At 35.2% G+C, this 17,996-nt stretch overlaps 3 protein-coding genes across 3 annotated transcripts; all 3 read right to left on the reverse strand.

Annotated features, from left to right (window-relative positions):
* Window positions 1-352: 352 nt before the first annotated feature.
* LOC135838672 (heat shock 70 kDa protein II-like) lies at window positions 353-3,935 on the reverse strand. The gene is made up of 7 exons (XM_065354404.1): window positions 3,583-3,935; window positions 3,228-3,444; window positions 2,949-3,103; window positions 2,659-2,868; window positions 1,217-2,586; window positions 964-1,070; window positions 353-884 (listed from the first exon to the last, which is right to left on the reverse strand). The coding sequence occupies exons 2-7, from the start codon at window positions 3,427-3,429 to the stop codon at window positions 847-849; spliced, it is 2,082 nt and encodes a 693-aa protein (XP_065210476.1). The 5' UTR covers window positions 3,430-3,444; window positions 3,583-3,935; the 3' UTR covers window positions 353-846.
* A 1,964-nt stretch (window positions 3,936-5,899) lies between these two features.
* Window positions 5,900-9,475, reverse strand: LOC135838673 (heat shock 70 kDa protein II-like). Its single transcript, XM_065354405.1, has 7 exons — window positions 9,129-9,475; window positions 8,744-8,971; window positions 8,478-8,626; window positions 8,176-8,385; window positions 6,724-8,084; window positions 6,524-6,630; window positions 5,900-6,449 (listed from the first exon to the last, which is right to left on the reverse strand). The coding sequence occupies exons 2-7, from the start codon at window positions 8,964-8,966 to the stop codon at window positions 6,421-6,423; spliced, it is 2,079 nt and encodes a 692-aa protein (XP_065210477.1). The 5' UTR covers window positions 8,967-8,971; window positions 9,129-9,475; the 3' UTR covers window positions 5,900-6,420.
* A 2,718-nt stretch (window positions 9,476-12,193) lies between these two features.
* Window positions 12,194-16,909, reverse strand: LOC135838677 (heat shock 70 kDa protein II-like). The gene is made up of 7 exons (XM_065354408.1): window positions 16,661-16,909; window positions 16,394-16,542; window positions 16,090-16,299; window positions 15,383-16,011; window positions 12,962-13,708; window positions 12,756-12,862; window positions 12,194-12,683 (listed from the first exon to the last, which is right to left on the reverse strand). The coding sequence occupies exons 1-7, from the start codon at window positions 16,860-16,862 to the stop codon at window positions 12,655-12,657; spliced, it is 2,073 nt and encodes a 690-aa protein (XP_065210480.1). The 5' UTR covers window positions 16,863-16,909; the 3' UTR covers window positions 12,194-12,654.
* Window positions 16,910-17,996: the final 1,087 nt, after the last annotated feature.

Genomic DNA, 17,996 nt, shown 5'->3' on the forward strand with positions numbered 1-17,996 from the left:
CAACGCCTTGCCAGTTGCCATCCTTTAGTTGGCAAAATGACCGTCACACGTAAACAGTCAGTCGAGTCGTTGATTAAAAATCCTTCAATGCCATAATATTTTGCCTATATTATACATTCAAAGTTGAAGGCGCCGGAGCACTATTTCAAATTCAACGTCATATCTAAGTAAATACAATAATCATAAAAATGTACATTTTCCTGGATATTTTTCTAACTTCTAAATCGTAATTTTTAAATGGATCAAGCTCTAGAAATTAAGTTTTGAAAAGCTTATTTTCAAACTTTTGAAATTTGTTGCTAATGTTTTTGAAATAACGCAGTGCACAAAGAAAAAAATTGACTACTGGGAGAAAATGTTGAAAACATACACTTTGGGATAATTATTCAGACATCAATATGACAACACACTTGTATATAAGCTAATTACGTTTATTATTACGCCCAAGTACATTGGTAAGTCTAGGTAGGTACATCATTTATTCATTAATATAAAACGATTAGGTACCTATTTTTTGAAAAAAAAAAAACTCGTAAATAATATAAGTAACTAAAATAAACATGATCAAGCTCAAGAAAAATACACAGAAAAATTAAAAAGAAAAAAGGACACTTGAAAAACGGGGTATTTATCACAAATAGTATTATCGATTCAACCTCCGCTGAACCACTGGAAATGAGAAATTAAAATTCATAACGAGGATGATAAGTACGCACATCTTTCGGAACTCTTCAGGTTTTTGGTATTCACCATCAACGTGAAAAAGACGACATTGGGATTGGAAAGATGTTGATCTAGGTATTACGGTACCTATTTAATATGTCGAGTTTCAGATTCCGAGTAACATTACGCTTCTGTGTTGTGACCGAGCTTTTGTCGTTTTACTGTAAAAAGAAACGAGTAGGTATAGCAAAAGAAATTTTCAAAATAGTTATTTAAGCAAATACACAATACATTGCATACCTTGTTTGATGAGCGCATCATTTGCTTTCATAATCGTATGCCAATACATGGTAGCAATTTCTTTGTCTCCTTCATACTTGTCGGGATGGTACTTGCGACCAATTTCTCTGTAAATTCAATTACGAATTATTAATTACATGGGCATCGAAAATGATTTTTTCATTGAATGATTCTTAAGTCTCTCAAATCTTCAATACAAGATGAGAAATAAAACAAGATTCAAAAAGTTGAAAAAATACTATCGCATATTTACCTGCAAGCTTCTTCGATTTCCTCATACGAGGCGTCTTTCGTCAAGTTCAATAATTCGTAGTATTTCTCCTCTTCTTTACCAGGGTTGCTAGCAATGAAAATAATCGTATCGAATATTTTTTTCAATTCTTCTTGCTTGCGTTCGTAAAGTTCTGGATCAGCTAACGGGATAGAATTTAACCAGACGATGGTTTCTTCGCATTTTTTCAAAATCACATTTTGATATACTTGATCATATTTATCGATCCTATCTTTCACCTGGCGATCTTTCACGGTGCTTTTAACAGCCATACAGTACGATTCTAAAGAGTTCTTTGCGACTAATGAAGCGTTTTGTTTGTCTTTTCCAACTCTTCGTTTTTCAGTATCTTCGATCATACGCTGTATTTCCTCCTGACTGAGACGGCCCCGATCATACGAGATGGTAAGTTGATTGGTAAAACCATTCGATTCAACAACGGAAGTAACTTTCAAAATACCATTAGCGTCGATTTCGAATATATCAGTGACCTTCTGTGTGCCTTTACGAGCAGGAGGGATGCCATAAAGATTGAATTGGCCGAGAAAATGATTATTCTTCACATCGGCATGTTCGCCTTCGTAAACTTCGATCGACATTCCGGTTTGATTATCATTTTCTGTGAAGAAACTTTGACTTCGTCTGGCTGGAATACGAGAGTTACGTTGAATCATTACGCACATCTTTTCATGATTGTATCCACAAGCGACACCCAATGATAACGGTACAACGTCGAACAACACCACATCTTGCACTACCTCCGATTTGTCACCGTTCAATATGGCAGCTTGGATAGCAGCTCCATAAGCGACAGCTTCGTCCGGGTTGATGGATTTGTTTAGTTCTTTTCCATCGAAGAAATCTTGTAACATTTTTTGGATTCTTGGTATACGCGATGAACCACCGACTAAAACGATGTGATCGATTTTAGATTTGTTCATGTTAGCATCGTGGATGGCCTTTTCAACGAGTGTCATTACGCTTTGAAAAAAGTCTGCGTTCAATTCTTCGAAACGAGCGCGAGAGATCGAAGTGTAAAAATCGGTATTCTCGTACAAGGAATCGAGTTCGATTTCGGCTACGATGGCTGATGATAAAGTTCTTTTAGCTCGTTCGCAGGCAGTACGTAGACGACGTAGGGCTTTCTTGTTCTGACTAAGGTCTTTATTATTCCTACGTTTAAATTCTTGAACGAAATAATCGACCATCCTGTCATCGAAATCTTCACCACCCAGATGAGTATCTCCGGCCGTTGATTTCACTTCGAAAACACCGTTTTGAATGGCTAGAATGGAGACATCGAAGGTACCGCCGCCGAGATCGAAAATCAATACATTTTGCAGTTTGGAGTCCTGCAGGAATTAAAACGTATTAGTTCATCGATACCTACTTGAGTGAAAATAATTCATCGAAATGATGCGTACTTTTTTTTCCAAGCCGTAAGCGATGGCGGCAGCAGTGGGTTCGTTAATAATACGTAATACGTTTAAACCGACGATTTTAGCAGCATCGATAGTAGCACATCTTTGAGAATCGTTGAAATAAGCAGGCACAGTGATAACTGCATTCTGAACCGATTTACCAAGATAAGCTTCGGCGGTCTCTTTCATTCTATTCAAAATCATCGAGGATATCTGCAATAAAAGAAGTAGGTTGGCAGGTAGGTAAAGTAGGTACGAAATAAGTAATTTAATATTCAATTTTCAGCACTCACCTCCTCAGGAAAAAAAGTGTCAGTAGTCTTATTTTCGTATTCAACTAGAATTTTCGGTCTGTTATTGTTATCACCGACGACTTGAAAAGGCCAACGCTGCATATCAGACTGAACCGTAACATCGTCGAATTTTCGTCCCAGCAATCTTTTGGCATCTGTATGCAGCAGCGAAAAAACGATTAGATATTTTAAAATAATAAAACATCGTCACACTAAGCATGTGTTATTCGTGAAGGTGAGAATAGAGAATATGAAGAAAATTAAAAATTCGTATCTCACCGAAAATGGTTCTACTCGGGTTTCTAGTCGATTGATTTTTGGCTGCATCTCCGATCAAAATTTCAAGACCTGTAAAAGCGACATAACTCGGCGTCGTTCTGTTACCTTGATCGTTCGCGATAATTTCAACTTTTTTGTTCTGGAAAACTCCAACACAAGAGTTCGTAGTTCCTAGATCAATTCCAATCGCTGGAGAACTCATCTTATTGGTACGAACCTGTTGTATGTAGTTACGAAATACAAACACATATAATTACAGAATTTAGACTAATTGTTGTGTAACTTACTGTTTTTTACATTCATGCTACCATATTGATATTGAATTAAATACATATCATTAAATTAAAAGACGTACCTTAGCAAACTGTCTTTCCCAAATGGATACGAGTGTTTACACTTGAATTCGCGTTAGAAGACTTTGAAGTTGCACAATATTATGATAAGATGGATCGTCAAGACTTGAATTCGTAATTAATCGATCATACAAATAATTATGATTTCGAAAATTATAGGTATCAAGCCGGAATCACTGGATTTAAGAACAAAGAACAATGAACAATAATCTATTAGAAATATCAGCAGCACATGAGAACAAGAAGGACAAGAACTTCGTTGCAGATGGGACGCGGTAGTGCGGTAGAAGGGTAGATAGATGGTAGATAAAAGAATACCGATAAGAAAAAAATCCGACAACATCTACCCCCACTCCAACACGTCAAGATGATTTGATATGACTACGCAGTACAGGGTGTCTAAAAAGGGATATTGTAGCCTGTATGAGCCTGTAGGATTTTTTGATGTCGTCGAAAAAGAGAAAAAATTCCTCGCTAGAAAATTGAAAGTTTGAATAATCAAATCATTCGAAAAATGAGCATTTGAGTGATTGTTTCAATGGAAATTGTAATTGAAACAAAATACATACTGTATGTTTGTCTATGTACTATGTAAATAATTGTAATAGCAATCAATCGCATTTTTTCGATGGGTATTCGACGTATTCGTATTCGATACGTAATTTAATTTTTCAATTTTGACTAAGAGAAATTTTTCCCATTTTAGCTTATCAAAACTCAAAACTCCTTATTCTTTTCAAAATTTGAATTCTTGCAGTCTGAATATGTGAATACGTCACCCAATGTGGCTCACTTTACTGGATCTTTGATAGTTGATGTCACCAAGACCTCGGAACCAAATTTTCAGGTGCCGAAGCCGAACTTGATGTCTCGATATTCGGGAGATTTTTGAAGAGAGTGGAAAATTGGGCAGATATATTAATTTTCTGTAAACAGAGTAAGTATATAGCTTGCAGATAAAAATTTTAAATTAGGTTTAGAATTTAGATGCTAAAGTTGACCCACCTCCCTCTCCCCTCGAATCGATTGGCACTATTTTCAGTTCGATCTCGAGTCTCCAGCATAAGTTGATTATTCTCCTGCAATTTCAAATCGCTACAGAACTCGACTTATCTATAGAAAATTTAATTTTCAGCAAAAAAGGTAATCGCTGATCTCTTTTATTTGAAATTCAAAAAATGCAAGCATAAAAAGTAGAATAAACTACTTTATTTTCTTCTTTCCGAGCATTTAAGTATGCCTATACCTATGTATTTTCTATAGTTTTGAAAATAATCTAATTTAATGTGCTAAGGAACTTTCTTGTATCCCAAAAAAAAAAAATTCCTACGTGAGAAATCCTTTGCATATTCAAGCTACATTAATATTCAATGCTGAAGAAAGATGTGTGTGTGTTTTTTAAAGAAATTAGATACCTAGCTACATATGTACCTAGTTTAGTTCCTTCAGTTTTGAAAATTCCTAAAATGTACAGCAGTCAGCACCTTCTTTTTATTGAACTGAAACTAAAAGTAGGAAAAAAGTAATATTGACCTTTTTTTTCCTGAAAATTAAATTTTCTAAATTTTCAATCAAGCAGATCAGGTAACTACATTTGAACAATGCAAAAATGTTTTCAACCCTTTAAAATTCAACCAATAAATTTCAAAAATTTTTGAAGTTCGTTCAATAATTTTCAATTTGCTAAAAATTTATTAAATTTACAATTTTTGAGCTTCAAAAATTTCTTAAATTTCCGAGTAAGAAAAAAAATTATCATAACAATAAAATTTGTCAATTTTTTGACGCAGTATTCATTTCCGCATTCATTTTTTTATCGTGATTTTTTTAAATTAAAAATTTCAATTTGTAAGTTAGGCAAAAAGTCATAATAGACAGTTTTGTCCATTTTTCAATGTACTACCGACCCCCCCCCCCCCAATAGTCAAAATTGGATCTTGTTTCTTGAAATTTTGTAAACGTATTTTGCCCCTTCAATTTTCAAAATAGGCAACTTCTTTATCTTACGTTTTTTTTTACTCATTACAGTCATTACCTACGTAATGATTAATGAAATTAAGACTTGGACAAGTAATAAACCTAGCAATAATAATAACTCTTGAGCAAAATAATTACTCTTAAAAAATTTAAATTTTTCTCTTTTTCAAATTTTTTGTCTGTGCTTTCCAAGTCATTCTGCAGAAGGCGTGACTATAAATATACCATTTGTATCTAATACGCCGCACGGAATAATGAAAAGATTTTACTGGTGGAAACTGACTCAATTCAATACCTACGTGCAATGTACAAATACAAATCAAACAAATTGACTATCGTAAATAAATTTTCAAAACCTATATTTCAGGACTATGATAGGATTCAGTTCCCAGCTGTGAACGCACCTCTGCGCACCTTGATACAAAGTAATAACTTATATAGTACAGCACAATTCACATTCATAACGAGAACATACTTAAAAAATAAAAATAAAAATAAAAATTAGAAACACAAAGATGGGAATAACCTTGAATAAAATGCATAGACATAGAAAAATCACACTTGAAAAACTAAATTAAATACCTATTACCTATTACAAATACCTACCGACTGGTTTTTATTAACTTTTACCAAGCCCCAAACAAAAAACTCAGAATATGCGACGTAATCGAAATCATTGACGACGTTGATCATTGAAATCTGAAGAAATTAAAATGCACGAGTTTTTGGAACTGCTCAGGCTTAGGCATTTGGCATTCACCATCAAAATGGACACAGGCGCACGGCGTTGAGACAGAAAAAATGTTGAGCAGGTATAATCAAAATGTTGATTTTCTGATATTGTGTAACCTATTATTACACGATCAGGTGTTGTGACCAAATTTACGTTTTACTGTAAAAGGAAAACAAGTAGGTATAGGGCGAGAAATTTTCAAAATGAATTATCACAACAATTCAAATGCATACTTAGATTGATGAGCACATTTTTTGCTTTCATAATGGTATGCCAATACATGGTTGCAATTTCTTTGTCTCCTTCGTATTTATCGGGATGATACTTGCGACTAACGATCCTGCAAATTCAATTACAAAAAATCAAATCAATCATCAGATATGGTAGGTGAAATAGAGTTCCAAAAATTGTAAACTCATCACCACAGGTTTACCTGCACGCATTTTCGATCTCATCTCGGGAGGCATGTTTTTCCACGTTCAGTATTTTCCAGTACGTGTCGTTCTCTTCGCTAGGGTTGGTAGCTATTGATATCATCGCATCAAATATGTTTTGTAATTCTACTTGCTTGCGTTTGTAGAGCTTAGGATCACTTGAATGAGTAGAACTCAACCAGACAATAGTTTCTTCGGATTTTTTCAAAATCATATCTTTATCTGATTTACTGATCTTATCTTTCAACTTGCCATCTTCCACCGTACTCTTCACGCTGATACAGTACAATTCTAAAGAGTTCTTGGCGGCTAAAGCAGCTTTTCGTTTTTCTTCTCCGCTGTGTAATTTTTCAGCGTCTTTGATTATACGCTCAATTTCTTCTTTACTGAGACGAGCTCTATCATGTGTAATAGTAAGTTGATTCGAGCAACCATTCGATTCAACAACGGAGGTAACTGTCAAAATACCATTAGCATCGATTTCGAAAGTGATAGTGGCGCTTTGTACGCCTTTAGGAGCAGGAGGGATACCACTAAGACGAAATTTGCCAAGAAAATGATTATGCTCCGGAGTATCATATTCGCCTTCGTAAACTTCGATCGACATTCCGGTTTGATTATCATCCCTTGTGCAAAAAGTATGACTTCCTTTTGCTGGAAGAGGAGTGTTACATTTAATTATCGTTTGCATTTCACGGTGCCCTTGCCCACAGCTTACACCTAATGATAACGGTATAATGTCGAGTAACACCACATCTTGCACAATCTTCGATTTATCACCATTCAATATGGCAGCTTGTACGGCAGCTCCATAGGCTACCGCTTCGTCAGGGTTCACCGATTTATTCAATTCTTTTCCATCGAAGAAATCTTGCAACATTTTTTGAATTTTCGGTATGCGGCTAGAGCCACCTACTAAAACGACCTGATGAATTTTTGATTTGTTGAATTCAGCATCTTTAATCGCTTTCTGAACAAGTGTCATTGCTCTTTGAAAGAAGTCTGCGGTTAATTCTTCAAATCGAGCACGACTGATCGACGCGTAGAAATCTATACCATGGTACAGAGAATCGATTTCTATGTTGGCTACAGTCGTCGTTGATAGCGTTCTTTTTGCCCTTTCACAGGCATTGAGTAAACGACGTACGGCTTCCTTGTTCTGAGTGAGGTCTTTTTTGTGTTCACGTTGGAATTCTTGTACGAAATGATCGACCATTTTGCTGTCAAAATCTTCGCCCCCTAAGTGAGTATCACCGGCGGTTGAAATAACTTCGAATATGCCGTCTTGGATAGTTAAAATAGTTACATCGAATGTACCTCCACCAAGATCAAATATCAATACATCATGCGCGTTGGAATCCTGCAGAAATCGAAGCGAATTATAGGTAATACATCGATCATCAGTGAAAAATAAATTCACTATGGTACCCAAAAATAATTTTGATTCATACTTTTTTATCTAAACCGTAAGCGATGGCGGCAGCAGTGGGTTCGTTAATGATACGTAATACTTTCAACCCGGCGTATTTAGCAGCATCCATGGTAGCACATCTTTGAGAATCGTTAAAATAAGCTGGCACGGTGATAACAGCATTTTTCACCGTTTTACCTAGGTAAGCTTCGGCGGTATCTTTCATTTTTCTCAAAACCATTGAGGATATCTTGAACAAAAAAAATAATAAGTTAGTAGATAGACGTACATTGGTAAACGTAAAAGATTAACAGCAGTTAATTTTAAACTCTTAGCACTCACTTCCTCAGGAAAATACGTTTTGGAAGTACCTTCGACTTCAACTTCTATTTTTGGTCTATTGTCATCATCGACAACCTGAAAAGGCCAACGCTGCATATCGGACTGAACTGTATCGTCGTCAAATTCTCGACCCATCAATCTTTTAACATCTGTTTACAGCAATGAACAAAAACAAAACATTGGATTTTTGAAAAATAAGACATTTTTACGTGTTATTTGTGTGGAAGAGAGTAGGAGTCAAGGAAAATGAAAAATTCGTAGCTTACCATAAATAGTATTATTCACATTCCTCGTTGCTTGATTTTTTGCGACATCTCCGATCAAAATTTCTCCTTTAGAAAATGCGACATAACTGGGTGTTGTTCTATTACCTTGATCGTTGGCGATAATTTCGACTTTTCCGTACTGGAACACTCCAACACAAGAATACGTTGTGCCCAAGTCTATTCCGATTGCTGGAGCATCCATTTCGCTAGGTATGGTACCCATAAGTCCTAGAAATAGCGAACACGTTTACTGAATAAGCTTGATTATCTATTGTGTTATTATAGTAGGTAGGTAGAGGTAAGTACTGTTTAAGTGTTCATGCCACCTAAATGAATAATTACAAAATGGCAAATTAAAAAACATGCATAATTAGTATCTACCTACCAAACTTCGTTGGTCAAATTGATGCCAGTGATTGTACTCAAATTTGTGCGCTAGAACTGCATGAAGTTGCACATTACGAGAAAATGATACATCGAACCAAATTAAAATTCGTATAATCGTTTGTACTAATCAATGACTTGAAAATTATGTGTAATTTTATCACTCCGACACCACACCCTACCACACCGCGCGGTTTCAACTTTCAAGAACAATCGTGTAAGGTTTACAAATCTCGGTATCTCGAAAGAGAGACAACTGATAAATAAGTGATGATACCGAATACCGGAAACCGGAATAATACCAAAGCGGAATTGAATTCCCCAACCAGTGCTGAAATCTTCAGAGTCCGAGTTCAACTTGCTTACACTATTACGACTCATACTCCTTCCTTCCCTTGTCAAAAACTTAGATTTTTTCAGGGTTTCAAAGAAATCATGATTTTTACCAGTTGAAAAAGTTCTGATCTTTAGCCCGAATCGGAGAAAAATGCTCATTTTTTATACAGAACTTCAAAAAAAGTAGCAATTCTGAATTCGACCTGATTTTTTCTCAGAAGTTGAAAAAAATATCGTCAGGTTAATTTTTATCAACGTTTGAAAAAAATTCTGATTTTTTCCAAAAATTCAAAAAAGTTTCAATGTTTGCCAGTTTGAGAAAATTTTGATTTTTAAGCGAGAGATTCAAAAACTTCTTCTTTTTTACAGGATTTTAATGAATAAGTTACAACTTTTGTCAGAAATTCGAAAAAGGTCACGATTTTTTAGTCAACATTTGGAAAAAGTCCTAATAATTTTTTCCTGAAATTCGAAAATATCTCAGTTTTCCAACCATCCTGATTTTTTGTCAGAATCTTTTTTTCAAGTCTCAGGTTTGGTCAAAATTTCAAAGAAGTCTTGATTTTTCCTGAAATTTAAAAAATTCCAATTTTTGTCTTTTGTGGTGAGAGATTTAAAATAGTGCTGTTTTTTTTTTTTTCAAATACTTAGTAAAAAAGGTCCTGGTTTTTTATCAGGAATTCAAAAAAAGTGTAGATTCGTTTACAGAAATGCCATCAAATATGTACTGATTTTTTCCAGAAATTTAAAAATCTTGAATTTTTAATTTAGGCAAAAAATAAAATTCAAAAATGCCATAATTTGTTGCTAAAAATTCAAAATAATACGTATGTAGTAATTGGTGATAACACGACAATTTATCTGTAGGTATCTTTTAAAAATCCGTATTTTGATAGGTGAAAACAATGTGTTTTGTGAGGAGTTTGATTTTTTTGGTTTCAAAATTTTAGAACTTGAATGCTGTTTTTTTTTTTAGAAATTTCAACTGCGAAAAAAAGCAAACCGGTTTAACCGAAGTGAGGGTTAAAACTTTCAAAAATCGTAGTTTCGAGAAGAAAAAAAACGTTCATTTTTTTATGTGAGAAGTTCATTTTTTGAAGTTTGATTTTGAAAAATAAAAATTAACAGACCTGAGTGAAGCGAAGGCCAAAGTTTCCCAAAAACCCATAACTCAAGAAGTAAATTATTGCGTTTTTTTTAAACAAGAAGTCAATTTCTCCATATTTGGCATTTTTGAAAGGTAATTATAGGTACCTCGAATTAGTGTAGGACTTCCTTAAAATGTTATAATAGCATCAAGTTGATCACCTGCAACTTCAAATTAACATAAAATATTCGAATAGAAAAAATAAATTCATGAAATAATCAAAATGAATAAATTTCCAATGAAAAATAAATACGAGTATGATAATACCCCTGCAAGAATCTCAATGGGCAACTTCGATTGCTGCGGTTTTTTTTCATTGCATACCCATTTGCCTCAAGGAGCATTTGATACAAGTACCTATCTAACTTTTACTTTTTTACGCGCGTAAGAATATCAAAAAACCATAAGCATCAAATAAGCGCTTAAAAATTCAAAAAATGCTCTAAAACGTAAAAATATTCTCTTACGATTTATGGGTAAGTATTGTTTTACAGAAAAAAAATCATCATTTAAACGATTTTAATAATATGTATTACCTAAGTATCATTTCGTTGCTTTTAAATACTTTACTCGATTAATCAGATAATAATATTCAAGCGTATTAAAACTTTGGTTTACTGTTCTCAAAAGTGAAAATGAGTAAGATTTAGAAATTGTATCAATAATTACGCCTTGAGTAGGTAAATGAATTCGGTGAGAACAGAAGGGGACCAAGTCACAATTTCGGAAATTTTTTTCACTGATATGTGGGTTTTGAAATACGGCGAATCGACTAGTGATGTCAGATTCCCGCAAAACTGCTAGGAAAGTGGTATTTAGGCGCAGAAAAGGGCCGGATCCACATTGATGACTTTTTTGTTAAATTTTTTGAGTTCCTTGAAAAATAACTAACATTTTCGAGAAGACCATTTTTTAAAATTCAAATTCATCTCTGTACTGAAAAAAGACGAGAAAATTAACAACTTCGGCAAAAAGTTTTACACCTCAAGGGGTTTTTGGTCAATTTCAACGAGATAGCAGTCTATGTGATGTACATAGATATAGAATCAAGCCCCATTCGTGCCCGAGCAATTTCAAGAGAAATTTTGGCGATTGAGTGCAGAAAGGGTCTAAGTCCCATTTGTTTAGGCAGCAATAGCGCCGGCGCACGTGAATATTTTTTTTCGAAACTGTGCTAAAAAATGGGTGTTGGGGTTCTCTTTCAATGACCTGAAGCATGTTTATCAAAAATTTTTGATTTTCGAATAAATCAGTCGTTTTTGTTATTCTTGAAAACTGTGAAAATGGACTTGGCCACTTTCTGTTCTCATCGATTCAAATAGGTATTCGTACACCCTATTTGCCTTTCATTCATGCAAATACTCAATTTTGAAAAAGTTCATATTCGCCCTTTCTAGCCATTTTAGAGTTTATTTGATGCAAAATCGGCTGCAGAAGACATGACTATAAATTAAATACCATTCGTATATCAAATACTCCGGATTAGTGTTATTTTTTGCTGGATGCGAATTAAATAATGAAGCGATTTTGCTGGTGAAACTTATTCAATACGTGCAATGTACAAAAAAATGAAACAAATTGACTACCGTAAAAAAAATCTTCAAACGTATATTTCAGGATTATAATACGATTCAGTTGCCAGCTGACAACGCACCTCCGCGCACCTTAACGAGAACTACTTAAAAAATAAAATAAAATAAAATAAGAAACACAAAGGTAGGAATAACCTCGAATAAAATGCATACTTAGACATAGAAAAATCACACTTTAAAAACTAAATAATTATTACAAATACCTATTATTGGTTTTTATTAACCTTTACAAAACTCCTAACAAAAAACTGAAAATATGCGTCGTAATCGAAATCATTGAAATCTGAAGAAATTAAAATGCACGAGTTTTGGAACTGCTCAGGTTTAGACATTCGACATTCACCATTAAATGGAAACAGACGTACGACGCGGTATTGAAAATGAAAAAATGTTGAGCCGGTATAATCAAAATGTTGATTTTCTGATATTGTGTAACATCTACCATTACACGATCAGGTGTTGTGACCAAACGTACGATTTGCTGTAAAAGGAAAACGAGTAGGTACACTGAAAGAAATTTTCAAATTAAGCATCGGAACATACAAATACATACCTAGATTGATGAGCACTTTTTTTGCTTTCATAATAATATGCCAATACATGGTTCCAATTTCTTTGTCGCCTTCGTATTTATCGGGATGATACTTGCGACCAACGATCCTATAAATTCAGTTAGGTACGTAAGAAATTAATCATCAAATACAATAATGCAGCTTTAATTCGATGATTTTCAAATTTCTCGAGGTACCACTTATTTACCTGTACGCTTTTTCGATTTCATCTGGGGAGGTATGTTTCTCCACGTTCAGTATTTTCCAGTACGTGTCGTTTTCTTCACTAGGGTTGATAGCTATCGATATTACCGCATCAAATACGTTTTGTAATTCTACTTGCTTGCGTTTGTAAAGCTCAGAATCAACTGAATGATTAGAATTCAACCAGACAATAGTTTCTTCGGATTTTTTCAAAATTATATCTTTATCGGATTTACTGATCTTATCTTTCAACTTTCCATCTTCCACAGTGCTCTGCACGTTGATACAGTAAGATTCCAAAGAGTTCTTGGCGCCTAAAGCAGCTCTTCGTTTTTTTTCTCCGCTTCGTAATTTTTCAGCATCCTCGACCATACGCTCAATTTCATCTTTACTGAGACGAGCTCTGTCATGTGTAATAATAAGTTGGTTCGTACGACCATTCGATTCGACAACGGCAGTGACCTTCAAAATACCATTGGCATCGATTTCGAAGGTTTCAGTTACAATTTGTGCACCTTTAGGAGCAGGAGGGATACCGTTAATCATAAATTTGCCAAGGAAATGATTATCCTTCACAGTAGCATATTCGCCTTCGTAAACTTCGATCGATATTGCGGTTTGATTATCTAACATTGTGGAAAAAGTGTCATTCTCTTTGGCTGGAATAGGAGTGTTACGTTTAATTATCGTTGCCATTTTATGGTGTTCTTCTCCACAAGCAACACCTAGTGACAACGCACATTGGACCGGCCTAATGAAAAGTGCGCGCATGTCAATTTTTTGAGAAATGATGGCCTACGACATGAAAAATATGACCTTCCCTTATGTAATTTTTCACGATAAATTCGATTTTGGTATCAGTTTTACCCCTAACCCCACTGGGGGGGTGGTACTCGCTCAAAATTTTGAAAATTTTCAAAAAAATGAACATACGTACATATCGATATGTAGGTTTTCGAAGGCGTAGAATTCGAATTTCACACTATTTTTACGCTCTGAGGTTCAGGGTTCAAGGGGTGGGGGGCTGGGGCGTTGAAATTTGAAAATTTTCAAAAAAATGATCATACATATTGATATGTAGGTTTTCGAAGGCGTAGAATTTGAATTTCACACTATTTTTACGCTCTGAGGTTCAGGGTTCAAGGGGGGTGGGGCTGGGGCGTTGAAATTTGAAAATTTTCAAAAAAAATGATCGTACATATTGATATGTAGGTTTTCCAAGGCGTAGAATTCGAATTTTACACATGACAATTTCTACATTCTGAGGTTCAGGGTTCAAGGGGTGGTAGATGGGAGGGAGGAGGGTTGAAATTTGGAAATTTCCAAAAAATGAGACGGATTTCAACGTCTCTCCCCTGGCCCATCTTTGGGAAATTTCACAAAAATGATGTAGGAGATGGATTCAGGGAGGCAAAAAACATATATTTTGATATCAAAACAACATTTTTGCGAATTTTGGATTTTGACCCCCCCCCTCCCCGGGTCCACCTTTGGGAAATTTCAAAAAAATGATGTGAGAAATGGATTCAGGGAGGTGAAAAACATACATTTTGATACCAAACACGGCTTTTTCACAAATTTTGGATTTTGACCCCCTCCCCTGGTCCACGTTTGGGAAATTTCACAAAAATGATTCCAGAAATAGATTCAGGGATGTGAAAAACATATATTTTGATACCAAACACGACTTTTTTTGCGAAATTTGGATTTTGACCCCCCTCCCCTGGTCCACCTTCAAGAAATTTCACAAAAATGATGTCAAAAATGGATTCAGCGTATTCGAAAACCCCCGGATCATGAGTCTTAGACTTTTGGAACCCTAAACACGAAAGATTGCAGAAAGTTCAATTTCAGCAAAAATTTGCAACTTTCACACGTTTTAACTTGAAAAAAAAGTAGTCAATAAATCGAAAATCCGCAAGTTTCCGCAGCTGGAACTATCGTAATAGTAAAAAACACATTGAAATTAATAAATTTTCACGAAAATTTTTTTGATCCACCTTGATCCAAATAAGTAATTGTACAATGAACAGGTAAAAACAGCTTAAAAGTACTGCTTATTTTGCTACCAGTTATTTTGTAAACAGTAACATATTAGAGAATCTTGCTCAAATATTTCAAAAAAGTACACTTTTCTCTTAATAATAAAGTTTTTTCCATAAATTTTCATGCGTTTTTACCCGCTAATTAAGAGCAAGCAATTACCTGCATAAGTGCCAATGTGCTGTGTCACACGACAGTGCAATGTCGCGCGCAACGATCGGTCGCGTTAGGGGAGGGACGGGGCAATGGGAAATTTTGTTTTGAGTGTTTTTGGGTTCGGGGAAGCATGTACCTTCTACAGGACCAAAAAAAAACATATTCATTTGGTATTTTTTTTGGGGTCCATGCGCGCACTTTTCATTAGGCCGGTCCAGTGTGCAACGGTATAACGTCGAATAACACCACGTCTCGTACAACCCTCGATGTATCGCCATTTAATATGGCAGCCTGTACGGCAGCTCCATAGGCTACCGCTTCGTCTGGGTTAAGCGATTTGTTCAATTCTTTTCCATCGAAGAAATCTTGCAACATTTTTTGAATTTTCGGTATGCGGCTAGAGCCACCTACCAAAACGACCTGATGAACTTTTGATTTGTTGAATTTAGCATCTTCAATCGCTTTTTGAACAAGTGTCATTGCTCTTCGGAAGAAGTGGGCATTCAATTCTTCAAATCTAGCACGAGTGATCGACGCGTAGAAATCTATACCATGGTACAGAGAATCGATTTCTATGTTGGCTACAGTCGCCGATGATAGTGTTCTTTTTGCTCGTTCACATGCATTGAGTAAACGGTGTAGGGCTTTCTTGTTTCGACTGAGGTCTTTTTTGTGTTTACGTTGGAATTCTTGAACGAAATGATCGACCATTTTGCTGTCGAAATCTTCGCCACCCAAGTGAGTATCGCCGGCGGTTGAAATAACTTCGAATACGCCGTCTTGGATGGTTAAAATAGAAACATCGAAAGTACCTCCACCAAGATCGAAAATCAATACATTATGCGCGTTGGAACCCTGCAAAAATTGAATCGAATTAACCCACCGATCATCAGTGATCAAAAGAAATTCACTAAAAATAATTTTGATTCATACTTTCTTATCTAAACCGTAAGCGATGGCGGCAGCAGTGGGTTCGTTAATAATACGTAATACTTTCAACTCGGCGATTTTAGCAGCATCCATAGTAGCACATCTTTGAGAATCGTTGAAATAAGCTGGCACGGTGATAACAGCATTCTTGACTGTAATACCAAGGTAAGCTTCGGCAGTCTCTTTCATTTTTCTCAAAACCATTGAGGATATCTTCAACACCAACAAAAAAAAGGTTAGCAAACGTACATATAGGTAAAATCAGTGCAAGATTAACAGCAGATAGCAGTTATGCGTCGGCACTCACTTCTTCAGGAAAATAAGTTTTATAAGTTCCTCCAACTTCAACTACGATTTTTGGTCTGTTATTATCATAGACTACCTGAAAAGGCCAACGCTGCATATCGGACTGAACTGAAAAGTCGTTGAATTCGCGACCCATCAATCTCTTAACATCTGTTTACAGCAGTGAACGAAAATAAAAAATTGGATTTTCGAAAAATAAAGACACTTTTACGTGTGATTTGTGTGGAAGAGAGTATAAGTCAAGAAAAATGAAAAACTCGTGGCTTACCATAAATGGTGTTATTAACATTCCTCGATGCTTGATTTTTGGCGGCTTCTCCGATCAAAATTCCTTCATTAGAAAACGCCACACAACTGGGTGTTGTTCTATTACCTTGATCGTTAGCGATGATTTCAACCTTTCCGTACAGGAAAACACCAACACAAGAATACGTTGTGCCCAAGTCTATTCCGATTGCTGGAGCATCCATTTCGCTAGGAGTGGTACCCAAAGTCCTAGAAATTGCGAACACGTTAACTCATACAGCTTGATTATCAGTTCTGTAGTGTTCATGCTACCGAAATGAATACGAATAATTACAAAATACAAATGGCAAATTAAAAAACATATCTAATTACATACCGAAGTTCGTTTGTCAAGTGGATGCCAGTGATCGTACTCAAATTCGTGCTCTAGAACTGTATGAAGTTGCTCATTACGATAAAATGGTACATCGAACGAAATTAAAATTCGTGTTTACCGTTTGTACAAATCTATGACTTGAAAATTACTCGATTGTATAATTTCAACACTCCGTTTTCGACTGTTTACGAGACTCGGTGACAGACTGATAAATAAGTGATAATAGATACCAAATACCGGAATATACCGATGCGATGAATTGGAACTCGTTATTATAGTGCTGAAATCTTCTGAGTCCGAATACAACTTGCTTAGTTGCTTATCTACGTTAGTACAACGCATATTTTCTCCTCCCTTCCCTTGTCAAAAACTTTTAATTTTTTTTTCAGGATTTCAAAGTATGAAAGTAATCATGTCTTTACTTCTAACTCCAAGTAAAATCGGTTTTTAAAGAAACTTGTTAGATCAACATTGGACAGTTGAAAAACGGTCTGAATTTCACGTAGGTAGATAAAAATTTTCGAGGAGCATTTTGATATCTACTTCTAATGTCAACACTATTGAGAAAGTGAGTATTCTATTCTTTCAATCACAAGGCAAAAATTTATTAAAGAATTGAGTGAATCGAAGATGTAATCTTGGTATAGGTTTCGAGAATTTATAAAATTGGTAAAATTTATTCGAAGAAGAGACAGCATGCTGTAGGCAAAATAGTAGCAACTTTCAAAGATAGATTATTGTATTTATTTGAATACGAAACCTATAGCAATAAGCTCTTAATTCATCTTGATCGATTGTTTTTAAAAAATTAAAATATAACATGCCTAATTATCTATCTGCCAATTTTTCTATACGTAGGCCTACATGAAAGATTTCATTTATTCAAGATGATCGTGATTACATCTTTCGATATTAGAATTTGAAAGTACCTACACAAGAATATCGTACCTACGTATCTTTTCGTGAAGTTCAGGATTTCCAT

Source organism: Planococcus citri, chromosome 3 (assembly GCF_950023065.1).
Source record: "Planococcus citri chromosome 3, ihPlaCitr1.1, whole genome shotgun sequence".
Classification (NCBI taxonomy): domain Eukaryota; kingdom Metazoa; phylum Arthropoda; class Insecta; order Hemiptera; family Pseudococcidae; genus Planococcus; species Planococcus citri.